This window comes from Callospermophilus lateralis, chromosome 11, assembly GCF_048772815.1.
Source record: "Callospermophilus lateralis isolate mCalLat2 chromosome 11, mCalLat2.hap1, whole genome shotgun sequence".
NCBI classification, from domain to species: domain Eukaryota; kingdom Metazoa; phylum Chordata; class Mammalia; order Rodentia; family Sciuridae; genus Callospermophilus; species Callospermophilus lateralis.
The window spans coordinates 25,092,377-25,119,556 of NC_135315.1; the positions used below are offsets into that span (position 1 = coordinate 25,092,377).

The window sequence follows — 27,180 nt, forward strand, 5'->3', positions numbered from 1 at the left end:
TGTGGGCATATGTGAGTGCATAGCACATATGCAGGTGAGCATGAGAGTGTGTGCATACTGCTGGATTTTGTGTGCACACCTGTGACCCCTTCAAACCCATCATTTGAGAATTCAAATGATGTTGGGATGGACTCCAGCTTGAATGTCCCCGCTGCTCGTCATCTGGTCAGGCCACCTGCATCCCTCCCTCCCTCTTGGCCTTTGCCCAGAGATCCCTGCCCTGGGAAGGGGATGGGAGGGGCGTGGTAGATAGTGGACCTGGATGTGAAGGGCAGGGAGGTCAGCGGACATTCTTGCTGATGACGGCTGTGTAGGGAACCAGGCACCCGGGAATAAACTGAAGTCAGAGATGGAGAGATGTGTAAGAGAGTGAACCCTGCGGCGGGCCGCGGCCAGAGGGAGAGGAATGTGAGCCGCACTGGGGACGCCCTGGCCCCCTGGGCCCACAGAGTCCGAGACCCATGCGCAGCAGCCCACCCCCGGCACTGAATGCCCGGGTGGGGTGGGCCGGGGCGCGGAGAAACAGCAGCGGGGCTCGCGGGCGCGGTTCTCCGCAAGCCTCCCCTCCCCTCCTCTAGGCTCCCCACCCGGAGGCTGCCGGGCGGGCGGGCGCGGTTCCGGGGGTGGGCGGGCTGGGCGGGGAGGAGGCGGGGCCGCGGCATTGGCTTCACCAAGCGGCTCCCGCTCGCAGCCAGAGCGAGCAGAGCCTCGTCCAGCTCCGGCAGGCGGCGGGCGCAGGAGCGCAGCGCTGCTCAGCCCTATCCGCTAACGCGAACTGAGCTGCTAGCCTAGCGCTGCCGCCGAAAGGCGGTGATGGAGGCAGGTGCTGCCGGCCGCACCATGGACTGGCCGCGCCTGCTGCTGCTGCTGCTCCTAGGGGTGAGTGCGTCGGAGGGAAGCCAACTCCCTTTCCCCGGATCGGAACCCCAAGGGGAGCCAGGCGCCACCACCCAGGATACAGAACAGAACCTTAGAGTCCCAGATGCTGGGAGTGGGAGGCGGGGGAGGAGCTCCGAAGCCGGGACCCATGGCTTCTGAGTGTAGAGGCGACCCTGAGTCCCAGGACAAGACCCGCGCACGGATGCCGGTCCTCGGGTACCGTGGGCGGTGTGTGGGGGGGTGTTGAGGGAGCTGGGAGGGGTCTCTCAGGAGGAAGTCATGGGGCTCTCGGATGTCTGGGTTCTTTAGAAGAAGTCACTTGAATGCTGGGATCCCGAGGGTCTTTCCGCCTCGGCATCAAGGTCTCTGGGGAGTCGTGCGACCAAACCAAGGCGAGAGGAGGGGTAGTGAGACGGGGACTAGAGATGTGAGGGGCAAGCGGGGCTGGGGCGGGGACCGGAGACGAAGGGATGGAACAATGGGGGAGGAGGTTAGAGGGACTGGAAGCAGAGGGGACAGGGAATGGACAATGGGGACCGGCCAGACAATGGGGGGGAGGGGCGTCGGAAGGAGAGGTTCGGGGAGCGGGAGAGGGGTTTGAAGAAGGAATAGAAGTGAATCGAGGAGAGCAGAAAAAGGCCAGCGAAAAGAGAGGTAGAGAAATGGAAGCAAAAAGGAAATCGGAGGGAGAAGCGAGCACGGACTCTAAAGTGGTCGCGGGCTGCCTTCCCACTGACGGACAGTGGGAAGAAAAAGAGCAGAGGCACGAACATTTCCCGCGTGTTCCAGCGCTCTTTCCCGCGGCCTCGCCCAGTCCGGGAATTGCGGCTGGGTATCCTGGGCTGGGAAGGGAGCGCCCACTGCGTCTGGGCAAACCCGCTCCCCGCGTTCCCCTGCAGCCGGCGGACTCCGACGACCGCGTAGGCAGTTTGAAGCAGCGTGGAGGACTGGGTGGGATGGAGAGGTAATCCCCCTTATCTGGTCTGGCCGCGGTCACATCTTGGGGTGCGGAGTGCTGGGAAGCACAAGGCGGTGACGGTCCCGGAGCGCGCAGTTCCCACCTGCGCAGACAGGAGGTGGCCCGCAGGGGGCACTGCGGGTCGGGGGATTGACATCCGCAGCTGTGAGCGCGCCTAGGGCTGCGCACCGCACCCCTATTTCCATTAAGTTACAAGACCACAGCGCCGCGCCCACCTGGTTTCTTGGGTTCTTGAGCACAGCTGGATCGGGATCCTAACAGCGCCCTGCGCAGCTTTGGATACCGCTGAGCCGCTAACAAGGAGGGGGACTCCGACGACTGTGTCTGGAGGCGTTGACTTGGCAAAGGTTGTCAACTTCTCCTCAGGAGCACCTGAGCCCTCAGGGTAGTTCTAACAAGATCTTCAGGAGATGTGACAGGGTGCGTAGCCATGAACTGAATGCCCTGGAAGGTTGGCAATCAAAGTGTCTTCCTCACTCTCCCTGCCACCTTCATCTTTTATCTGAGCACTTGTACCTCCAAGTGCCCATTTTACTGATAATGAGACTGAGGCTCTGAGACTTTAAACGACTTGACCAAAATCTCAAAGGAAGTTGGGTTAGAGTCATGGCTGGACTCCTCCTCGCCTGATACCCCCACCTCTCAGGAGGCAGCCCGAAGTCCCAGCTCTGCCTAAGAGCTGAGTTTCATGGCTGGGTAGGGTTGACACCATCCCAGGCGGTGGAATGTGGTAGTGGGTGGACAGAGATGCTCTTCCGGCTCTGGCCCCATTCCTGAAGCTCAGCCCCAGTTACCTGGAGCTGTCAGTACCTGTGGCTTTGTCTGGGGATGTGGGAGTGACTGTAGGCGCATTTGCTGACTAACGCCGCTGTGTTTCTTGTCCGAAGGCGGGGACGGCAGGTGGAAAAGGCAGGGAGGAAGGACTGGGGCGGCCTGTAGTCTGGATCTCCGAAGGGTGAGGGCGCAGGATGTCAACCTGGGCTGGAGAGAGTGTCCTGGTGGAAAGAAGAGGCGCAGAGGGAGGGGAGCTGGAGTCCTGGGGGCTTGAGAAGGTGGACCACGCGCAGAACCTGCGGACCGCGGCCTGGCGGCGGTCTCCTTGGCCTCCACGAAGGGGTGCTGTGTATGGGCGGGCTCTGCGCACCGCGGCAATCCGAGTTTCTTCCTGGGCCGTGGCGAGAGTGCTGAAACCAGAGCGCGTCCCGGCGGGTCTGCTGGCCGGCCGCGCCGGTAATGGAGGCACTTTGTCATTCAGACGTCTGTAACTGGAGACGCTGGGCTGGCTAATGTGCCTAATAGGGATGCAGCAGGGAGCGCAGCAAATGAGCGGGCGTGAGTAACCCGGCTCGGGTGGAGGGTGGGTAGCCAGGCGACTCTGGGAGAGAAATAATGCCAACCCCTCTGTGCCAGCCCAGTCTGGCTCAAGCACCTCCTTCCTCCCTAGTGGTCCAGGTGGGGAGGTGGGGATAATAAAATGTGTTGAGTGCCTACTACGTGCCTCGCACTGCCCTGGATACTTGGTCCTACGTTATTTAATTCTTAGAAGGTGCCAGCAAGGTACATTTAGTTGTTTCCGTTTTACAGTTGAGGTAGTGGAACCTCGCAGACTTTCAGGTGAGACCAGGCTCCCCCAGTTAGTGAGGAGAGCCTCTAAGTCTTTAGTGCCACGAATTTAGAGCCGCTTTTCCCCCACGCAGCACTCCTGCCCCCTCAAATCTCCGCACAGCGTCATCCTAGGCCATTAACTCTTATCTACCACCCACAGCTCAACCACTAGCACAGAGGTTGAGGGGCATCTGCCAGAGCCTCCCTTCTACAGAACCTCCAGATACTTGAAAACCTCTCCCAGACCTGGCAGCAGCTATGCTCCACTCGACTGCAGCGCTTTCGCTAAGGCTTGGGTGATTAGGACTGACCACAAGGAAGCATTCATATACTTTTTTTTTTTTTTTTAACTCAGGGGCACTCAACCACTGAGCCACATCTCCAGCCCTATTTTGTATTTTATTTAGAGACAGGGTCTCACTGAGTTGCTTAGAGCCTCAGCATTTACTGAGGCTTTCTTTAAACTTGCAATCCTCCTGTCTCAGCCTCCCAAACCATTAGGATGACAAGTGTGGCATGCATATACTTTTAACAGTTTTCTTGTGTTTCCTCTTAATCCAGTTTTTAAAATTAAGGTTCTTAAAAGCCAATTCATCTAAGGGCACTTCCAACTTAGTTATCAAAAGCCCTGAAACGGGGACTGGGGTTGTGGCTCAGTGGTAGAGTGCTCACCTAGCATGCATGAGGCACTGGGTTCGATCCTCAGCACCACATAAATATAAAATACAGATATTGTGTCCACCTAGAACTAAGAAGTAAATCTTTTTTTTAAGAGAGAGGAGAGAGAGAGAGAGAGAGAGAGAGAGAGGGAGGGAGAGAGAGAGAGAGAGAGAATTTTTTAATTTTTATTTTTTAGTTCTCGGCAGACACAACATCTTTGTTTGCATGTGGTGCTGAGGATCGAACCTGGGCCACACGCATGCCAGGCGAGCGCGCTACCGCTTGAGCCACATCCCCAGCCCAAGAAATAAATCTTTTTAAAAAATGCCCTGAAATGGCAGAAATGAAAGGTTGTATACATTCTGGAAAATGGTAAATCATTCCATCAACTCTGAAATGAATAAGGGTCATAAAACAAACTGCAGACAAATGTGTCTGTCATTTTAATCAATCAATGATTTTGGATCTGACTTTGGAGCACTCAGTCTTAGCTCTAGTCACCCCCACCCCGCTTGGGAAACACCCCCACCTACTGTGTCCTGCCTGGGGTCAGCAACTCAACTCACTAAAATAAGCTTTTTCTTTCTTTTTAAATTTCCTTTTTCTTTTTCTTTCTTTTTTTTTTTTTTTTTTTTTTTTTTTTTTTTGATACCAGGGATTGAACCTAGGGCCAATTAACCACTGAGCCACATCCCCAGCCCTTTCTAATATTTTATTTAGAGACAGCGTCTCATTGAGTTGCTTAGGGCCTCACTAAATTGCTGAGGCTGGCTTTGAACTCTCAATCCTCTTGCCTCAGCTTCCCAAGCCACTGGGAATACAAGCAGGTGTCAATGTGCTTGGCTAAGCTATTTCTTTGATAAGGAGCATTTACTGAATTCCCACCATATAGTAGACATATTTGCATACATTGTTTCAGCATGTTTCAGCAACCCTGTGCTGTAGTCATGAACCCAGTGTTTTAGATAGGAAAGCCCAGATTAGGGAGATTAAGTAATGTACCCAGAGTCACAGGGCTATAAGTAGCAGATCTAGGATTTTATGATATAGGGAACATAAAACAAGCACAGGAAACACATAACCACTAATTATGTACCCCCCCCCCCCCAATTCCAAAGTCTTGAGAGGACAGAGAGTACCAAGTATAGGGAGAGCAGGCTTCTTGGTAGAAAGGCTTGTCTTAAGCTAACACACCACCCACAAGTACCATAGACAGATCTCTCTCAGCTATCCAGAGCCCAGGTCCCTACTGGCCTCAATTAACTGTAACACAGCCAGAGGCTACAAAAGGCAGCAAGAAAGACATTCAAAAAGAGAAAAGAGGGGTCCCAAAGTATACTGATACCTCATCATTTCCTACTTGCAGCAACCCATGAGGCGGGTGCTGTCATGATTACCAAACGGTGTGGAAATGGAGGCACAGAGAAATTAAAAACCTGTCCCTTGTCACAAAGCCCCTAAGTGACAAGCTGGAATTCAGAGCCCTGGAGACAGCAGAGGAGGAAGGCCCTACAGCTCACACATTTGGCTCAGAGAACTGCCCCTCCCTGCTCAGTTCCTCCTTCACACCTTTTTCCCCAGGCCTGTGGAAGGACTCTACAAAAACAAGTTAGGATCCTGTGGGAAGGAGCTGTTTCAGGTCACATCCTGGTAGCTGCTAGGAGTGCAATTGATACCTTGTCAGGAAGGGAAGAGATAGGGGGAAAAAAAAAAAAACTATGAAAAAGCTGACAGGGGAACTCAAAAAGACAAAAATGTGGCAATTTGGGATAAAGAACACAAAGAGCATCACGGGCACCAAAGCCTAGAATAACTGCTGGTGTAAATAGCTAGTGAGTCCCCAAGTCCTGGGGAAACCAGGAAGGCTTGCTCCTGACACAAAGAAGTGTGCAGCTTCTACCGTGAGGCTGAAAAACTTCAGGTGATTACAGCGGAAACCTTAACCCTGAGGGGACTCAGCCATTGAGAATTCCCCCCGAGTGCTAGTGAATTGAAGTCAAATGATATTTTCATATTCTTAAATTCCATAAACACATACACTGGGTACCTATAAATGTGCCAGGAGCTGTGTCAGGCACTGGGATAAACTTATCCCCTGAAGCCGGTGGTTTAGCAAAGGAGTCTATGAAGTGTCACAGTGAGCAAGGCAGCTCTGCCTCATGTGAGAGGTGTGTGGGGCCAATGGAACCATTTCTTCCTCAAGAAAGTGACATTTAAGCAGAGCCCTAAGCAATGAAAAGAAATCACAACAGACTGTGCTGGAGCCTGCATCTTACCCCAGACTCCAGGTCTGCAGATGTTCCCCTGCTGACACCTGGGGAAAGACGGTGGCAGCACCCATGAGTCCCCTTCTCTGCTGCCTGTGTCCTCACTGCCAGACTCCTGGGGACCATGGCTACCTCTTAGGCTGATCAGCTTGTGCATCCTCTGCCTCTTCTCTTTCCTTTCCTATCAAACCCTGGTGAGACCAAAGGATGTCTTAAAAGACTGCAGGTCATGGAGTTTCTTGACCTTGATCTGACCAACACAGAAGCAGAGGAATGCCCCAAATGACCTTGTAAAGCTCCCTTCTGGTCCCAGGATCCAAGAGCCTATGCTTCTCAGCATCAAATGGAGGCTGCCCAGTCTGGAGCCAGCAAAGCAGGCTTTGGAATTTTATTGGAATAAGTTGCTTTTTTTTTATTATTTTGTTTTAAAGTAACAGAAATTTAAAGCAAGCCTCCAGCAGCCCCTCCCCCTAGGGAGTCGAGTGCTAAATTGTTCCATCCATGAGCAAAGATGCTTCAGTGGCAGGAATCTGACTCCCCTTTCCCCTGGTTCCAGCTCTGTTCCCAGTGGCCACATGGGAGGAATAGAGATGGGGAGGGCTGCTGGCTGGAAATCAAACCCTGGTGGGGTAGGGCTGCTGGGTGGTAAGAGCAGTCACTGTCTCATTGATGACAGGCATCCCTTTCTCTCTGTCTTGGCGCCAGACTCCTACCTGTCAGCTGGTCCTTTGCCCTGGCACCAAGCTGTCACCATCTCTATCTATGGAGAGATGATAACTCCAAGAGGGAGATCTGGCCAGGCTGAAACTCCCTAGTACAGAGTTAGGATTTGAACCCAAGACCCTAGCCCTCTGGCTTCTGCTCTTGGCTCAGACACCTCCCCTTTGATATTTAATATATCAAAGTTCAGACCCTGAGGAAGGCGCTGCTAGCCTTTGTTAGAAAAAGGTCTTCCTCTGGGTAAATGCAGCCTTGCAGGTGTGAAGCTTAGCAAGTAGAGTCTGGGCCAGATTTCAGCTCTGCTCCACCACCCCCCTCCGCCCCCCCATGGCTGGGGTTTCTATGCAAGCTGCAACCTGTCCAGTCATCCATGACACCCTACCAGAAGGCCCTCCACTGAGTCTCCAGCCACCTTCCGCACGTGGTGTGTCCTTAGGATTCCAGGTGGGGCTGTAACCCCAAGGTGAACTTTGCAGAAGGTTCGTATCCCAGGCTCTGACCTCACACTCCAGCAGCCTGCAGGGGCGCGTTGTCCCCTACTGCCTTCCTTCCCGCCAGCTTTGATGTGCCTAATGCTTCCCTGGTGAGCTCATCCCAGCCCAGGTGGTTCCAATAGAAGGCATTAGGAGGGGGCCGTTTGATCCCCCCCTTGGAAGACACCCGCCTTTCTCTTGCCAGTCTGACCCTCTGATCTCCCCCCAACCTAGGTGTCCCTCGGAGGTGCCCAGGAGCCGTGTTCCACAGGCCTGTACACCCACAGTGGCGAGTGCTGCAAAGCCTGCAATGTGGGGGAGGGCGTGGCCCAGCCCTGCGGAGCCAACCAGACTGTGTGTGAGCCCTGCCTGGACAGTGAGTAGGGGTGGTGGCCAGGAGAGCAGCCCAGGGGAGCCTGAGCGCTCTGCCTCCTCGTGGGGGCCCCTGCCCACCACTGTAGAGCAGAGAGGAGACGCTGAGACTGGGTGAGGGAAATGTACTGAGGGAGGAGGGAGGCCTGGTGGGGGACCCCCGGGGGGTGTTCCTTCCCAGCTTCCAAGCAGAGAGGCCGGTAGAAGACTGTGGCCAGGCATCCAGGAGAAGCTGATGCTAAGACCAGCTAAAAATAACTTCTGCAGTGCAGAATCAATGGCTGCAACTTACCCTCCATGTATTGGGGGGGGGGGGGCGGGGAGGATCAAATCCTGGCTGCTCTGGAGACTGACCTTGGGGGATCCTGGGAAGGTGTGACTGCCTCCCTCCCCCACAATGTTTCTCCAGCTTTGACCAAGGAAGCAGAGCTTTCCTGAGGCAGCAGGGATGGGGCTGGAGGCTCCAATGATGGCCTGGGGAGGGGGGCAGGGGAGTAGGGCACTGTGGCCATTCCTTCCTGGAACTTCCCTCAGGAGGAAAGAGAACCCTTTTTCCCCCCGGGGCTGCTGGATGAGAGAGGCAGAGGGATGATGGGTTTAGGCCCCTTGGCCCTAGTCTTGTCCAGGGTCTGAGTTCTGTGCCCTTTTGAGTCAGAAGTCTGGGTCTGTACTGGATACCCCTGTGCTCAGTGGCTGCCTTGGGCCCACGGGCTCAAGGACCATTTCCTATCTTCTGCCAATTAGATCCTCCTGTCTTCTTAGCATTCAATACCTACCCCCCTTACTTTGTTTGTTTGTTTGTTTGTTTTTGTACCAGGAATTGAACCCAGGGGTACTTAATTACTGAACCACATCCCCAGCCTTTTTTTTTTTTTTTTTTTTTAATGTTTTATTTAGAGACGGGTTCTCACTAAGTTGTTTAGGGCCTTGCTAAATTGCAGAGGCTGGCTTTGAACTCATAATCCTCCTGCCTCAGCCTCCTGAGCCACTGGGACTACAGGCATGTGCCACTGCAGGGGACCTTCCCTTACTTTTTAAACTCCCTGGGAACAAGGATACAGAGCTGGGACCCCTAAGGCCATCTGCTGGCTAGTCTGACCTTGGGATGCCACCTCCCCTGGTCAATCCTCCAGGCAACTCCTGTGTTCCCCTGAACACACCATCTTTCCATTACCATGCTTATGAATTCTGTGATCCTCTAGTTCCATCCCCAGCACAGGCACACTGACCTGGGTGGGAAGTCTTTGTCACCTTGCCATCTGGCACCTTCCCTAACCCTGTTCCCTAACACAGTGGGTCTCCATTCCAGGGCAGGGTTAGTCACATGGGTGTCCTGGAACAGCCAAAGTCTGCCTCTCTCATTGCCTACACCCCAGCCTAGGACTCTCCTCTCTGGACCCATCCCCTAGGATGGGACCCCACTTCCTTCTGTAGGGGATCTTCAGCAAGAGGTCAGGTGGGGACAGGACTGGGAAGTCCAGGGTCTTTGTGAAGGGAGCAGAGGCAGTTCAGAGGCATTGTAAGAATCTTCCCATCCTCCTGGCCCTTCTTCCCCTCCCTCCACCCCCTGCCTCCTCCAGCTGTGTTAACAGGCTGCCTTTACAAGCCCACTTTATGGGTTGGAAACCCCAGAGGACTTTCCCTCTACCCTCAAAATGTTTCCACAAGGAAACCTATTAAGCCCTTGCCTTCATGCTGTGCCAAAAAAGACCACATTTTTCACACCACCTAAAACCCTCTCCCAGGAGTTTTCTGCTAATTTCTGTGTTTAACCAGGAGCAGGGCTCTCCTCCTCCTCTCCAGTGTGACTAGAACCTGCCCCCACCTACTGCCAGATAGGACTCTCTTATGTGTACAGATGGGACATCCTGCCTTGGTGTTAGAAGTCCTTTCTGCTACCCACCACCCAAATTCACTGAACTTATCACTGCCCACCCACAGGACCCAACCTTATAGGATCCCTGCTATGTATAAAGTGCTTTTACCTTGGGACTCATTTATTCCTCACTACAACCCTTTGCATGGAGATATTATTCCCTATAATATAGAGAAAGAAAAAATCTCCAGAGGGGTTAAGTAAAACACCCAAAGTCACACAGCTAATAACTAAAGGAAGTAAGTTTGAATCAGATCTTCCTGCTTCCCAGGAAGAGAAACACAGGGTTCCTCTGGGGGAACTGATTCAAAACTAAAGTATCCCCATTGGCTCTTTCCCTTCATCCATTCTTCTCTCTCCTGTTCCAAGTGAAAGTGTCTAATTCACTTCTCTCCAGATTTTCTTTTCTTGTGTCCCCATCCCTGATCTAAGATATGACTCTGCACTGCACCCAGTCTCTTGATGCCTTTGGGTGATATTGAAACCCGGCCTCCAGCAGGTACCCAAAGCCTTTCTACTTTTGCTTTCACATTCTGAGCACTCTGTCCCTCCCCGATTCCTCAATCTATGCTCTCCCTACCCCTGGAATCAGGATAGGTGCTCTGGGATTCAAACTGGCACAGAGTTCTCCACCCAGCTCCACCCCTACCCCCACACAAGGAGGCAAGTATCCTGGCACACTCCACCTCCCCTTATTTTGAAGCTCACATCCATTTGTTAAGTGAGCATTAGTCAAGAGTGAGTTTGGAAACCTCCCTTTATGCCAGCTAAAAGGGTGGAGGACCGTATATGCAAGTCCTTCTTGCTTTTTAATTCCAATCCCTCCTGCTGTATTTGAACTTTCTTGCTTAGAGTGCCATCCCCACCCTCAAGAACCAAGCCCGTGGGCAGGTAGTGTGGGTAGTGCATGGGTGGGAAATTCCACTGTCTAACCCTAGTCACTCCCAGCACGCCTCACCTGAGCCCCCACCTGCGGAGAGGGATGGAAGGGCAATTGAAGCACAGGCTCCCCAGTGGAAGGCCTGTCCTGCCTGGGCTGGGTTACAGCCTAACTCTGGCCTGCGGGGAGGGCTGGGTGGGAACCAGGCTCAGATAATTCTTTAATCATGCTGGGAAAAAGAGATACAGGGCTGAGAACTCTCTAAGATGATTTGCCAAGGAATTTACAGGCACCAGCTGGGTTACCAGGTGACTCCTCAGGGCCAGCGCTTCTGAGCCCTGGAGGATGGGGCTCTTGGCCCCTTTCCCAGTCCCTGTCACCAGCTTTCTAGGGCTGGGATCAGGGTCTCTAGGGAAGAGGGTGGGAATAGATAAAGGGAAGAACTCAGAACTAGAGAGTTAAGCACCTGGCCGGCGATGGAGAGGGAGGGACTCCAGATCCTGCATCCCAAGTGCCCAAAGAGCAGATGACTAAGTTTAGTGTCCATTGCTTCCCTGCCGGTCCCCCGACCCTCAGGTGTGACGTTCTCCGACGTGGCGAGTGCCACCGAGCCGTGCAAGCCGTGCACGGAGTGCGTGGGCCTGCAGAGCATGTTGGCGCCGTGCGTGGAGGCCGACGACGCCGTGTGCCGCTGCGCCTATGGCTACTACCAGGACGAGATCACCGGCCTCTGCGAGGCGTGCAGCGTTTGCGAGGCGGGCTCGGGCCTCGTGTTCTCCTGCCAGGGCAAGCAGAACACCGTGTGCGAGGAGTGCCCTGATGGCACGTACTCCGACGAGGCCAACCACGTGGACCCGTGCCTGCCCTGCACCGTGTGCGAGGACACCGAGCGCCAGGTCCGCGAGTGCACACGCTGGGCAGACGCCGAGTGCGAGGGTGAGCGCAGGTCGGGAGTGGCGCTGGGGGAGTCTCGGGAAGGGCGCCCTCTGGAGGTCGCGAGGGGCCCCGCCTGGTCTTCTAGGGCAGGCTTGTGACCTCCAGCCAACAGGCACCCTCCCCAGCTTCAGTCCCTCGTGTGACCTGAGGGAGGAGGTGATTCCGATCCTATCTCACCGCAGGACCCCTTTCACTATTTTCTTCTTTGGGCACAGTGTTGGGAAAGCCAGCCTTCTCATCTTCTAGGGCGCAGTTACTACATTGTAACTCATGTTCTGGGACCTCATTCATCTGTGGCTGCCGGCCAGTAATTGGATGGGCAGCAGACAGTGGCTGGAAGGGGGCCACCGCCTTCAGAGTCCAAAACAGGGCATGTTTCACGCTGAGGCAGGCTTTCTGAACTGGAAACTGGAGTTGGGACCCTTTGGCTGTGAGTCCTGGGCTAGGTCCATGGTGGCTTTTGGCTCTAGGACCCGGGATAGAATTCACCCTGTCACTTCAGGGAGGTCACTCCTGTCTCTGGACCTCAGTCTCCTCACTGGCCTATGGTTGCCAGGGTCACCGAAGGTTAGGGAACACATGGTGAGGGTGGCCCACTTCATCTTGTTGTGTCTGGGGGCACCCAACAGTGGCGGTTTTTCTGAAGGTTGAGATTGAATACAGAGAATAATAAGATCATGGAGGGAGGAGTTCTGTGGCAGAAAGAAGGGTTCTGTGGCAGGCATGGGGTGTGGAAGTCCGTGGACAAGGGAGGGTACAAACAGAGGGGAGCTGGGTGTGCCCGCCTTGGCCAGGTCTGGGGCCTTAAGGAGATGGGAGGAGGAAGCACCCTGGGAATCAGGGCAGAACTGTTTTGTTGGTAACATTCACCGCAGGGGGAGATGGGAGGCTTTTCCACTGCCAAGAGAGATTGGCAGTGCCTTTACATTGTTTCCATCATCCTGTGGCCACGCACCCATTAAGCTGCTTCCCCTAGAGAGCTAACCTCAGGTTGCCCTCACTCTGAGCAGCAACACAGTGTCTCCTCCAGCTGGATGGGAGAGAGCTAACTGGGGCTCCCATCCATTGGATGAGGCAGGCAGGGGCCCAACACCTAGTTCCCAGCTGGGGCAGAGGAGAGTCCCAACTTCAGAATTCCCAGTTAGATGGGAGCTGGGCACCCTGGCCCCAGGGAGACTCCATTCTGACCAGGACTTGGACAGACCCAGTACTCTGGGAGGACTACTGGGGATCCGTGAGCTCCCCAGGGAGGAGGGTGGAGAAGGCTGTTAAAATGGGAAGAGGCAGGGAATGTGTTTGCAGCTTTCTTCATGAGGGAGGCAGGTGAAGGAGGATTGGGGTGGAGACCCCAGGGTGGTTCTGGTGGAGACTGCCAGGGGCCAGGAGACAGGCAGCTGGCAGCTGGCTCCAGGCAGAGCAGGGAGGCAGCCAGGCAGCAGGCCACTGGGCAGCACAGTTCCATGAGCAAGTCTGGGCTAGCAGCGGGGCCACCTAGTCCAGGGTGCGGTTAGAGCCAAGGTGACAGTGGGAGGAAGGGTGAGCTCTGCCTTTTGGGGCATTAACAGCGTCCTCCCAGATGCCATCTGGCTTTCCCAGCCTTGAAGGGAGCGGGTACCCCTGAGGAGTGTGTTTACCCCTGTCCTGGCCCCCTTTCAGCTCGGGCCTCTGCAGGGTTACATGTTAACTCCAGGGCAGAGGGTCCATTTCAGGAAATGGAACTTGATTCTCGGCTGGGTTACCCCCTCCTCCAGTACACCACGCTTTCCTGCCTAGACATTTCAGGTATCAACAAGGTGACTCACCCACCCTCAGGGCAGAAGTCTCCCTGTGAAGTTTAGGAGAGGTAACCTGGTCCCTCCTTCCACCCCCCAAGTCTGATAGCTTCAATTCCGGAAATGGCTGTCAGGACCTGCCAAGGGCTCTGTGGGTTGGAATGCTAGTGGACTGGCCACATCTGGATCTCATCCCCCACCCCCATCATGAGGGACCCCAGAGGTGAGGGAAAAGGCCCCAGGCATTCAGCTCTGTCTTTAGCCTGGCCTGCCCCTTGACTGCCCCCTCCCGGCTACTCTTGTCTCTGTAAGGGCCTGGTTCACCCCTCAGCCCCACCCATGCCCCTTCAGCCTCTGGGTCCCCGGTATCCATCCGAGCTGAGCTAGATCTGCAGCCTCTGGGTTCCGGCTGCCACCCAGTCTGCCCAGCCCCTTAACAGGTTATGAGAAGACCCTCCCCAGTCTAGTACCCTGTCTGGGGCTCCCAGAAGAGGGGCTGTGTCTTCTCCACTTCCCACCCCTCCTCCCTCCACCCACTCCCAGGACTGGGTGGGGGAGGGGTGGGGTGGAGCAGCAGATGGCAACCCTGTCCCCACTGCCAGTCAAATGGGTCCCAAACTCACATCTGGAGGCCTTACCCCTGAGAAGGTGCTGAAAATGAGGACCTTTGAAGCATCTTGGTCTCGAGCCTAGGAGGCCTAGAAGACTGGCAGACAGCTTAGACTCCAACTTGGGTGGGCACACTGGGGGCTGGGAGGGGCTTAGCTGGGAAGCAGGTGCCCTCCCTTTCACCCTGTTGGCATGCCCTGTCTGTTTCTGTTCCCTGCCCCAGGCGTGGGAAGTGAGGATGGATGGGGTAGGCACCTTCGCCCAGACAAGTACCCTCAGGCCATCCAGAGCCACAACCCCTAGCACGGCCCCTGGATTGGGGGGTAGAATGGAAAGTCCCACCCACTGTTGCCAGGAGGTGCCAAGGCCCCTGCCAGGGAGGCTGGCAATACCTAATTGGCATGAGAAGGCCTAAGTGGGTGGCTGGGCACAGTCTCCCTCCCCTAGAGTAGTGGACAGTACCTGCCTTGCAGGCCTCCCTCTACCAGGCCTCGCTCTACCAGCGCCTGCTTCCTGCCAAGGAGGCTCCTGGCTATCTGACACAGTCTTCCCTGGGTGGCAGGGCCAGGCGGTATGGGGACAGGGCAGGAATCAGAGGCTACTCACTGACAAAGGGCTGCCCGGAGGGAAGCAAGCCAGCTGCACTCCACCCCCAGTCCAGGCCTGAGAGACAGGAAGCTGAGCATGCCCCTCTGGGAGGTGCAACTCTCTGACCAGGCCTGAGTGCCCTTGTCCCTCCTTAGGGCTGTGGTCATCTAGACACTCTGGGGCCAGCTTGACATTTCCCTGTGGCTCAGGCATCTTTGCATGTTCGCCCCACACCAGGCTCCGGAGAGCTCAGGAGGGGCAGAATAGAGGTCTAGGTCCACCGCCCAAGATGGAAGAGAGCTTAGGGACCATTCCTAATAATAGTCCCATACTCTAGATGGGGAAATCGAGGTCCCACCAGGGACAGAGCTGATAGGGATCCCGGTCTCCTGGCTTGTAGCTCTCGCTGTCCTCCACCAGCATGACATCATGCACAACTCCCAGCTCCCAATCTGGAGCACAACAGCTTGGTGCCTTAGCACCTAGAACCTGGGGGTGAGACCTCAGGAAGAAGCAATGGAGTGGGCCAGACCTGAGGGGAAGGGTCTGGAGGGGAGAGGGCCTTCATCCTGCGCCCTTTTCCTCTAGAGATCCCTGGTCGTTGGATTACACGGTCCCCGTCCCCGGAGGGCTCAGACAGCATGGCCCCCAGCACCCAGGAGCCCGAGGTCCCTCCAGAACCAGACGTCATAGCCAGCACGGTGGCAGATGTGGCGACCACAGTGATGGGCAGCTCTCAGCCCGTGTTGACCCGAGGCACCACCGACAAGCTCATCCCTGTCTACTGCTCCATCCTAGCTGCTGTGGTTGTGGGTCTCGTGGCCTATATTGCCTTCAAGAGGTAAGAGGGGCACCAAGGGGACAGAAAGCAAGGACATTTGCCTCAAGGAGGGCTTTTCCCTTTCCTTGACCTGAAAACACATACCCTTTTGAGGGGGGGTGGTAACTGAGGATTGAACTCAGGTGTGCTCAACCACTGAGTCACATCCCCAGGTTTTGTTTTTTTTTTTTTGAGACAGGGTCTTGCTAAGTTGTTTAAGGCCTTGCTAAGATGCTGAGGCTGGCCTCAAACTAATGATCCTCCTTTCTCAGCCTCCCAAATCGCTGGGATTACAGGCATGCACCATGGTGCTGGCACGTGAACCCTTTTGGCTCAACCCCAAAGCAGGCTCACCCTTACTCACCCACCACTGTCCCACTGCGGGACATGGTAGGTCAGGAGGGTGAGGGAAAAGTATGCCCTGTGTTGTCCTGGCTCCAACTGCCCCTGCCCCACTCCCAAGCTGTTCCCTTCCCTCCTGACTCCTCCCAACCCCAACTGCTTGTGTCCTTATTTCCCAATCCTGCTCACCCCAAAGCTACCTGGGTATGCCTGTGTGTGTCTCTTCCCTTTCTTATGTCACTCCTGGGCTCCTGTGGCCCATATCCAGGAACCTAGGATGAACAAGGACTCCTGGAAAGCATTAAATATATTTTCCATTTTTAAAATATGTTGTTTTGTAGTTGTAAATAGACGAAATGCCTTTATTTTATTTGTTAATTTTTACGTGGTGCTGAGGATCAAACTCAGTGCCCCATGCATACTAGGCAAGCACTTTGCCACTGAGCTACAACCCCAGCCCTATTTTCCATTTTTTTCAGGTTTGTTTACAAAACTGCAAAAAAGACCAATATCTTTTTTTTTTTCCGCTCATGGAACTGGAGAGGGAACCCAGGGCCTCCCTCATGCTCAGCAAGCTTTCCCCCACTGGGATCTGTCCCAACCCCAACCCCCACCCCCAGACCAGTATGTTCTAAAACAAAGAGTAACCCCTGCCTCCATTATCTCCCCCAATCTTACTCCTCTCTTCTTTGGAATCCGTTTGGAATGTACCCTTCCCAACCATTTTCTGTGCATTTTGTTTATATAAATACATATATAAAAAAAAAAACTTCTTAAAATTGCATGTAAACACATAGGGTTTTTGATTAAAAAAAAAAGCCCCAGGGGATCACACTATACATAGTCTATGACGTCCTCCTCAGGAGAATTTTCCTTGGGACATAGATTATCTGGACATTTGGAACCACGCTTCCGATAATCTGGATGGACATTGTTTAGTCATTTTCCTCCTGATGGACATTGGGTTTGTTTTCGGTTTTTTGTTTTGCTTTTAAGTGCAGAGGAGATCCTTGAACATATCATTGCTCACATGTGGGAGTATTTTAGAAGGGTAGATTGGGAAAAGTGGAATTTCTGGAAAGTTGTTTATGATGCCCCACGGATTCCTGAATGTTTCTTGCCCACTTGCAAAATGTCCCCTACCCTTATGGAGCTTTCCCTGTGTGCAGGGGGTGCAGATATGTAAGGCAACAAGACACTGAGGGGACCTTCCATGCCCCCCAGGCCCCTCCCCACACATCAGGGTACCTCGGCTATACTGGCTAGTCCAGCCACTCACTCTGAGACCTGGCCTGTCCCCTGGCTCCAGGTGGAACAGCTGTAAGCAGAATAAGCAGGGCGCTAACAGCCGGCCTGTGAACCAGACGCCCCCACCTGAAGGAGAAAAACTCCACAGTGACAGTGGCATCTCTGTGGACAGCCAGAGCCTGCATGACCAGCAGCCCCACACGCAGACGGCCTCAGGCCCTGGTAAGTGTCAGGGTAGGGCAGGTGAGAGCTGAGGCAGGACACCTGGCATGATGGAGATCAGACTATAGGAGGGACTGCCAGAGGGGCTAGCTAAACTGCCTTTGTAGAAGGCTGGGAGAGGCTGGGAGAGGGGAATGGGAAAGAGAGGTCTTTTCCAATGGGGCATCTTGGGAAATGGAGGCTTTTACTAGTTGAACATTCAGACTCATCAAGCTAATTGTCCCCCCTGGGGGCTAATTACTGCCCAAAGTAGCTGCAATTAGCCTCCTGCCCTGGACTTCTGGGGAACAAGTGGTTAAGTATGTACCCTAATTAGTGGCCCACAGCCGGACTCCAGGACACTCGCTGCAGTTGTCTGGAGCTGAGGAGCCCCATCTCCTGCTCTGCCTTGGGCTCTGCCTTGGTTAATTGCGGGGTTGGGGGGGGGTGTAGGGGGCAGGGGAGCTATGGGTGAGGGAGGGACGGTGAGTCAGCATCCCCCAGCCCCCACCTGGCCCTGCCTCCTTCAAAGAACTCATCTTGGCTATCCCTCTGCCTCTTGCCCGAGATTGTGGTGAGAATGTCTTGGCCCTTCTGGGCCCCCAGGCCCACTGGGGTGGGGGCGGGGGCAGGGGCAGGACCAGGACCTGAGTTCTCTGGGTTCTTGGCAGCACTCAAGGGTGATGGAGGCCTCTACAGCAGCCTGCCCCCAGCCAAAAGGGAGGAGGTGGAGAAGCTGCTCAACGGCTCTGCTGGGGACACCTGGAGGCACCTGGCAGGCCAGCTGGGCTACCAGCCTGAGCACATAGACTCCTTCACCCACGAGGCTTGCCCTGTCCGTGCCCTGCTTGCCAGCTGGGCCGCCCAGGACAGCGCGACGCTCGATGCCCTCTTGGATGCCCTGCACCGCATCGAGCGACCCGACATTGCGGAGAGCCTGTGCAGCGAGTCCACGGCCACGTCCCCTGTGTGAGCCTACCAGGGAGTCCCTGCCCTGCCCCCACGTTCTGAGGATGGATGCTCCAGCCAACCCCCATGGAGCCCATCCCCCCTGGGGTGGGCCAGCCTGGCAGAGCTGAGCTCCTCTGGGCAGGGCCTTGAGCCCAGGCCCCCAAACCACAGCCCTGTCACTGCTCCTGTGTGGCCCCCTCGCTTCTGATCACATTCCCTCTCAAGCAAGAGAAGGGAGCCTCCCCACCCCTGCCTCTCGCCATCTTGGGCCTCCTCCTTCCTTCTCCCCACTGCTGGGTGGGCCAGCCCCTCCCACCTTAGCAGGTGTCCTATCTGGGGGTCTGACACCAGGGATGGTATTGGCAGTGGTGACAAACCCCCAGAGACTCAGAAAGAGGTACTAAGGAACCAGAGCCATGGACTCTACACTGTGAACTTGGGGAACTAGGGAGCATTCTAGTGGCCTAAACCCCCTCCAACCCTCCTGCTCCTCCCTTCTGGCGTAAGAGGAAGAGGATCAGAGAGTCCTGTCTGTGCTGGAAGCAGGTTTGAAAGCCAGTCCACCCGCTTCCTTTTACACGTAGAACAGAGAGGCAGAGACTTTCCAAAGCACCCAGCAATCGTGAGGTCAAATACAGGCTGACACTATCCTCTTGAAATGAAGGACCTTGGGTTTTTCTTGAGGCTGGGTGAGGGGGATCAGGTGACCTTCAGGGAAATGTCTTGAAGCCAAGTTCATTCCAGCCTCCACCATCTCCAGGCCCCTAACCCCTGTGGAGATGGATGCCTGCCCTCCATCCTGATGGAGTCAGGTCTGGGGTTGGGGAAAGGGGTTCCACCTCCCTCTTCCTGTTCCCACTCAGGCTTATCCATGGGAAGTGGCCTTAGTATGTTGGTGCCCTCTGCCCTGGCACAGACCTGGAGCCAACACTGGCCCCTAGAATCAGCCCTAGGGGTCAAGGACTAAGGACCCCCCACTTCGCATTGTGCGTGTGCACAGGAGTACACATGCGCACGTGCACATGCACACCCGGGATGGGTCATCTTGCTTTTCTCCGCAAGTTTTCTCTCTCGGGCCGAGACTGAATTCTGTCAGGACCATTGCCAGAGAAGCAGGAGAGGGAGCTGAGCTCTGCTGGGGCGGTCTTCCTTCGCCCCCAGGTTTGGCGGGCCACGGACCGACCGACCGCTGAGGCTTGAGCTGGCGTCTGTCTGCCAAGGGCCTGTGCGTGGAGGAATGCACCCCATCCTCCCCTTTCCAAAGCACGGGTTTGGCTGGGCCCAGAAGCTTGCAGTGAAGAAAAGTGGGCCAGTGGGGGTTAGGGTACAAGAAGGGACACAGTGGGACTGGGAGGACCCTGTGAGGGAATGTTTTCCTTAGCGTAGCCAGAAAGGGACCACAAGGTCTCACTGACGTCTTACCCCCTCCCTGGACTTTTGTGTTTTGCTTGCTGTTGGAATGAGTGCGGCTCCCCCTATATTTAGCATGAAGGAGCCCCAGGCAAGGTGTGCACGGACCGCCACCCCTCTCTCATCCAGGGTTTTCCCAACCCTGCGTAAGGGACTAGGAGCATTGCACGTGATGGCATTTCGTGGACCTTAATCTGCGATGAGAGGAGGGACCCCACCTGCTGGCCCCTCACCTGAGCACCTGGGGAGTGGGACAGTCCGAATGTATTTATTTTCCTCCCCAGCGGCAGGGGAGGGGGTGGGGAGCCGCGAGTATGTTTTAGCATGTGTTGGTTCTGGAGCCCCTCCTGCCTCCCTTTGGGCTGGGATTAAACCCTTTTGCCCCTACAGCTGGGGACTGAGCTCCAGACCCCCCCTGTCACCCTCCCTGTCACCTCCTCGTTGCATCCTGTGTAATCATTTCTTGGGCCCTCCTGAAACCTACACCTAAAACATAAGTGATGAGCATTAAATAGCAAAGAGAAAAAAAAAAAAAATAGTGCAAAGAGATTTTCTGGGAATCCCCGTGGTTTGAGTTGGTTGGGGCTGTGGGATGTCTGGGGCCCCGGGCATCATTTCCAACTCAGTGAATTCCTCTCCTACTTTTTCCTCCAAGAAATGGGGGGGGGGGAGCGGGCTTTATCAGGAATCCAGCAAGCTCACATATACAGCCCTGAAGCTCATTTAAGTGGGGGTGGGGAGGAGTGGAGGCCCTTTGCCCCCAGATTGTAGAGAGGGAAAGTAAAAATGGCCATACAGGAAGCTGGCCAAGCTGTGAACTTGACCAGATGTCAGAAGTGAAACTGACCACAGGAGAGCCAGGGGCTTGCTAAGGCGGCCAGGTCACAACCTCACAGCTCCCAGCCACCCACGTGGCCTGTAAAGCACGCACACACAGAATCTGGCTCCAGATGGCCTGGTGGGAGGCTGGCTGGCCTGGCCTGGAGTCAGACAGGCAGGTCCCTCCCTCCTGGCTCTCCTGGGCAGGTCCTAACCCCAGGCTGCTGCCTGCCTGGCTCTGGGACCTGCCTGGCTCAGACCTGGGAGCTCCTGGGGCTCTGGGGTTCCTGGTCCCAGGCCTGTGCCCCACTCTGAAAGCTGGCTGGGCAGGTGGTCAGAACTGCTTGGCCTCTGCTGTTGTTTGTCCAGGTCCTCTCATGGGACTGGCTGTGGTCGTAGGGAAAGGCTCTGGGAATCTTGTTCTTCCCAGGAAGAACAACACAGCCTTCCTGGTTTCTAGATCCAAGAAGAGGGGCCAGCAAGGCCCAGCCAAGGGTGGAGGGGTGGAGGGGAAGGCTTTTGTCTCCCACCTCAGCCACACTGAGACAGCAGTGAGGAAGACATGGGTGTGGCAGGCAGGGACTCAGAGGACAGAAGAGAAATGATCCTGGTACTTGGAAAGCCCCTGGTGTGATGGGAGTCTCTGTCTTGAGGGAGCCTCCTGTCTGATGGAGGAGGCAGTCTCAGACCTGAGGATATTTCTAATCTAATGAGAGCGGCACAACTCCTGTCCTTAGAGAGACCCACTTTCAGATGAAAGAAATACAGTCGTCGCCCTGAAGGAGCCTCTTGTCTGGTAGGAATGGCCAGATGCTGACCGTTGGAATAAAGTGATACAAATCCTGCCTGTACCTTTCCATTTTAGTGCTGAGGATTGAACCCTGGGGTGCCTCATCACTGAGCTACATCCATGTGCAGCTCTGTTTGTTATTTTTAAATTTTGAAACAAGGTCTTGGCTAAGTTGCTCAGGGCCTCGCCAAGTTGCTGAAGTTGGCCTTGAACTTGTGATCATCATCCTGCCTCAGCCTCCCCAGTTGCTGGGATTACAGGCAAGGCACTGCAGCTCAGCTTATTTTATTTATTTTGAGATGGGGATCCTGCTATGTTGCTCAGGCTGCCTTGGTCTCCCAAGTTGTTAGGTACACACCAACAAGCCCAAATTATGATTGGACATTCTTTAGGAGGATAGAGAACAGACGGGCCCTGGGTGATGTGCACTGCCATATTAGGGTGATTGGGGGTCCCAGTCCAGACCTACCCACACCCGGGGTCAGGGAAGGGACATGGAAGCTGAGCTCCTGAGGATGAGTGGGCTAACAAGCCAGGGGAAGAGAGTGTTTCTGGCTTTGGAAACAGCTGGAGCAAGAGCCCTGGAGGTGGAGGGGACAGAGCCGGCCTGGGGAGGCTCCTGTGTCTGGAGCCCAGAGAGTGAAGGGAGGGCGGGCAGCGGGCCAGATGGGCCAGGGCTTATGAGGAGTCTGGCTGAGGGGTCTGGACTGCATTCTTAGAACACTGGGAATGACGAAGGGTTCAAGCTGTGAGCTGCTGCCCTTACATTTGCCTTTTTTTTTTTTTTGAGTTTTGTTTTTCACTCTTTAGTTGTTTTTTGTTTTGGTTTGGGTTTCTGGTGCTGGGGATTGAACCCAGGGTCTCGACTCTACCACCGAGCAATATCCCAGTCCCCAGATTTGCATTTCAGGAAACCTTTGCTGCTGCAGAGTGGAGGGGTGGGTTAAGATAGGCCAGGGAGTGGAAGTCAAGGAGCAGAGGTTTCATGTGACAGCTCCTCTGAGCTAGTGAGGGGTAGAGGGCAGGAAGTGACTGACACTGGCCCAGTGCTCTCATGGGTATGGGACAGATTCTTAAAGACATCTTTCCACAGTCCCTCTTCACCCTTCCCCAACATGTAAAGAAACCCTCTTTGCCCTTCTCGGCCTCACCTCCATCCCTCCTTCAGTTTCCCCTCAATAGATAAATGCTTTGTCACCTTTCCATCTTTGCTGTAGTCTTCAGGACTGCCAACTTCCCCAGATGAACTTACTAATAAATTTAACCTTAACACTGCCTTGCTCCAGCCATCCTCCTCACTCTCTGCTTCCCCAAACCAACCTTTGTCTTCTTCTTCTTTGTTTTTGGTATTGGGGATTGAATTCAGGGTCACTCGAACACTGAACCACATCCCCAGCCCTATTTTGTATTTTATTTAGAGACAGGGTCTCACTGAGTTGCTAAGTGCCTCACTTTTGCTGAGGCTGGCTTTGAACTCACAATCCTCCTGCCTCAGTCTCTCAAGCTGCTGGGATTGCAAGTATGCACCACTGTGCCTAGCTCAAACCAGCCTTCTTCTTCTTCTTCTTTTTTTTTTTTTTTTTTTTAAGTTTTTTTTTTAATACCTTTATTTTTATTTATTTATTTTTATGTGGTGCTGAGGATCAAACCCAGGACCTCGCACATGCTACGTGAGTACTCTACCACTGAACCAAACCCCAGCCCCCAAACCAGCCTTCATATAATCTAAAAACTTTACTATTCCTTCTAGCCACAGGACCTTTGCCCATGCTGCCCTTCTGTCTAAAACACTCTCCCAAATTGCCCAGTCCAGCACTTCCTAGGCCCAAATCACGTCCCTTGATTCCAGCTTCAGAGAATACTGTGTCCTACTCACTCTTTGTAATCAGGCACCCTTCTGAGTGATTATTTGATTACTGCAAACTCCAGGAAACCAGAGACAAGCTCTGGTTTTGCTCACATTTGAGTCCTCTGCACCTTACCTGGCATTCAGCTGGCACTCCCTACAATTAGGCTGAAAAAAATGAATGAGTGTGCTCTGAAGCAGTTTTGTCCAGTAGAAATATAATGCAAATGACATGTAATTTTTTAAAAAAAATCTTTTCTGATAACCACATTACACAAATAAAAAGAAACAGATGAACTTACTAATAAATTTAACCTAATATATCTAAAGTATTGTTTTAATATATAATCAATATTTTAAAATCATTCATGAAATGCCATATTTATTTATTTATTTATTTTTGTCCCATAAGTCATCAAAGTGCTCTGTGTGTTGATTCTGATAATACATCTCAATTTGCACCAGCCACATCTCATGGTGGCTACCATACTGGGCAGCTCAGCTCTAGGGTTTGATTTGGTCCCTCCCAGGATAGGGACTTATTCTGAGCCCTCAGGGCACTCAGTGAACAGATGGAGACTCCCTTGCTTCCTCCTGTGTCATCAGTGTCCCCAGGCCTCAGGCCTATAGTCCTCCCCTCTGGCTCCCCTGCCTCCTGCCCACCACCCACAAGGTATCTCTCCCCTGACTCTCTGCCTCTGTCATTCTCTGGGCTGGAGGCCAAAGCTCTTCATCTCTGCCGGTCGCAGGGCCCCGTCCCTTCCCGTGCCTTCTCCCCTCAGTCAGGAAGATGGAGCTGAGATGAGCCTTGGAACAGTGTGAATGGCCTCGGCATCCAGAGGGGAGGGCCATGGTGGGGGGCCCAGAGACCCTAGCCTGTGCTCCAGGGGAAGAAGGAGCTGGGCCAGAGCTGGGGTCAAGAGATGACATCTCCCATGATGCTCTGCACTGAGGGTCTGCCGACCATATGCCTGGGGGAGGCAGCTCTTCTGATAATTCAAAGCAGATTCCTCCCCAGCTTTGTGGCAGCTGGTGGGCAGAAGGCCAGGGGACAAGGCTGGGCCTCCAGGCGTCTGGCTATAGAAGAGCTGAGGCAAAGAAAGCTTCTTCAGCCGCCTGTCTCTACGCCTCCCCCAGCTCCTCCCAATACCACTGCCCTTCTGCTGACCCCTCCCAGCTACACCAGATTCCCCTCTGCAGTCTGCACCTTGGACCCAGATTGCCCTCCATCTTCCTCAGATCGGGCCTGGCAGCCTCAGCACACAGCCTACTACACCCCAGTGCGGTACCCCTCTTAGCCCCGACACAGGGTGTCTCCCCAGGTCCAACAACTTTTACATAGTGATCCCCGTTCTCTGCGGTGCTCTAGCTGGGGCATCTGCTTCTTCTATCCCCACGACCACCCAAGAGGTGAGGCCAGGAACATTTTCCCAAAGGTTCCTTCCTGGAAGAACGTTCAGGAACATTCCAGTTCCCATCCCCTTTCTCTCTCCCAGGACACTCGGTGTTGCCCTCTTCCCACCACATCTGGGCACTTTCCAATCCTGGTGCTCCCTTCCCAGCAATCTTTGTTCCAACTGTTTCCAGCAATATCCCCAAGGGGCGCCTGAGAGAAGTGGGTTTGGGTCTCCTCCCTTGACTGGGAGTGCTCCCTTCGGAAAAGTCTAGGAATTTTCCCACCCACCCCCATCACATTCTGGTAACTCTCAGAATTTAAGGGTCCTCTTGAGTCACGCAGCATTCAAGGGCCCGAGAAGCCTTTGGCTTGGGGCTCAGTGCCCACATTCTGGGGCCCCAGGCCTACCCTCAGCAGACCAGATGGTTCTCATTCGGTTCCGACTGACCTTGGGATGCCATTGTCCTCACAGGATGTGCAGGCCGGGGCACAGAGCAGCTTGGCTTCCATTTTTCAGTCCTAGAGCCAAGGGAGGCCACTCCGTGAACCTCCTGTGGAGAGCCCAGAAGCTGGGCCGCTTCCCTCCCCTCACCCTGTATGCTAGTTAGGACTCTTCCTGTTGCAACAGGAGAAAACCCAACCCAGGGCAATTGAAGGAATCTACTGCTCATTAGAAATGGAAAGTTCAGGGCAGGCTGGGTCAAACAGCATCCCCAGAACCCAGTTTCTCTCACTCCTTGGGGTTCTCTCCATCTTTAGCCTCCCTTTCCTCATAGAGGCTCCTCCCTTATAGAGGCAAGAAGGCTGTTGGGCTTCAAATTCTAGGCTGTGGGGAAGAGACTGGGTTGGTCCCAATAATCCCAGCAAAATACCCATGTGTCCTTGGTTCTGATTGGCCCATCCCTGGGACCAGAGAAGGTGATCACCAATTTGTGAAGGGGGCAATCACACACTCCATCCCTGAATCTGGGATGTCATCACACCCACAGCTTGAGAACTGCAAGAAGGAGAAACGGCCGGGGTTGTGCTCAGTGGCAGAACGCTTGCTTCACACATGTGAGGCACTGGGTTCGATCCTTAGCACCAAAATAAAAATAAGTAAACAAAATAAAGGGCTGGGGGTATAGCTCAGTTGGTAGAGTGTTTGCCTAGTATGCACAAGGCCCTGGGTTCAATCCCCAGCACCACCAAAAAGGGAAAAAAAAAAAAAAAAAAAAGATATTGTGTCCACCCATAACTAAAATTTTTAAAAATATATTTAAAAAAAGAAGGAGAAACTGTGGAAAGATTACCAAAAGGGGTCCCCCAAAACCACAAGGGTAGCCCCCATTCTAGCTGAACACTTAGACTCTTTCCTCCTCACCAGGCAAACAGAGTTTGAATTTCTAGTCAGAATCACCAGGAAACCTCATGGATACTGACTGTGGTGCAAGAGCACCGAGGGGGCACAGGGGCTCCAAGGACGGAGGAAGTCATGGCTGGGGGACCCAGGGAGGATCCTGCAGGGCATGCACTTGAATCGCGCCTTCAGGGTTGGTCAGGGTTTGGATTGTGCAGTGCAAGAGTGGGGAGAAGACAGCAGGCAGAGGAAACAGCTGGAACAAAGGCAGGAGAAGGGAGAAGGAAGGGGCTAGCTTTGACCCCCAGAAAGAGTCCTGAGAGAACAGAGCGGGGAACAGGGCCAGGTTTAGCCAGCCTGGCTGGGAAATTCAGACAGGAATGGGAGCTGTTGAGGTTGTCTGAACAAGAAAGCGTGGAAGGAGCAGAGGCAGGAAACCAGCTGTGAGGTTGGTGCTTCAGGCACAGGAGCCAGCAGTGGGGAGGAGGGCAGGGAAGCCATTCAGGAAACATTAAGAGGAGGCAATGAACTAGCCTTGGCACCCGCTCCAATGGGAAGCAGCAAAGGTTCCAACCTTGGCAATGGAGGGGATAGAGAGAGGAGCTGTTCAGAGAGACAGGGTGCCCTGGGGAGGAGCAGGCTTTCAGGGAAGACTAGGAATTCCAATTTGGGGTGGAGGGGCCTGGGGGCCGTGCAGGGGACAAGGACAGGAGGCCTTGTCAGGAGCTCAGGGGGAGTTCCAGGGTTCCAGTGGAACAGTTTTGCATCATCCTCCAGCCACTGGGTGAGGTTTTCATGTGACAGAGAAGGTAAGGTTACCAAAAGGGGTTCCCCCACAAGCTGTTACATTAGGATAGGCCTGCTTAGGTAACCAGAGGAAAAAGACAGGGCAGGTGACCACAAAGTGCTGGGCAGTAGTTGGATCTTGCAGCAAAGGAGAAGTTTCTAAGGGAGGTAGAGGGAAATCCTCAGAACAGGGAGGACAGGGGCCCAGGAGGGAGAGAGCTTCATGAGCCCACTGGTTGTCCTGTGAAGAGGATATTGGAGCCAGGGACAGAATGACTGGTGAGACAGTGGAGGCATGCCTGTATAAGTCTCCCTCTGGAAGCTTTGCTGAGAAGGAGAGAGGTAGGGCTCTCCCTGGGAGGAGGAGGAGGGACCTCACTATGGAGAGCCGGGAGAATGGGATTGATAATCGGGGAACTTCTGGTTGTAAAGTGGGGCTACCTTGAGCCACACCCTCTCTTTTTGGCTCTGCAGTCTATGAAATTCCACAGCCTCAAGGTCTCAGCCAGTGGAAGCAGGTGGCTTTGGTCCTCAGGATCCTACTCCTCTTATTGCCCAGCCACCACACCCTTCCCACTCCTCCCTCAAGTCCATCTCACAACTGTTGCTGCAGCAA

The 27,180-nt window shown here is 54.2% G+C and overlaps 1 protein-coding gene and 1 non-coding gene across 2 annotated transcripts; both read left to right on the forward strand.

Moving 5' to 3' along the window:
• The first annotated feature begins 711 nt into the window (after nucleotides 1–711).
• Nucleotides 712–20,103, forward strand: Ngfr (nerve growth factor receptor). Its single transcript, XM_076870089.2, has 6 exons — nucleotides 712–879; nucleotides 7,818–7,959; nucleotides 11,288–11,647; nucleotides 15,205–15,457; nucleotides 17,088–17,248; nucleotides 17,899–20,103. The coding sequence occupies exons 1-6, from the start codon at nucleotides 814–816 to the stop codon at nucleotides 18,198–18,200; spliced, it is 1,284 nt and encodes a 427-aa protein (XP_076726204.1). The 5' UTR covers nucleotides 712–813; the 3' UTR covers nucleotides 18,201–20,103.
• Nucleotides 20,104–25,556: 5,453 nt separating this feature from the next.
• On the forward strand, nucleotides 25,557–25,629 carry Trnat-agu (transfer RNA threonine (anticodon AGU)). Its single transcript has one exon. It is a non-coding gene; the product is annotated as a tRNA-Thr (tRNA).
• Nucleotides 25,630–27,180: the final 1,551 nt, after the last annotated feature.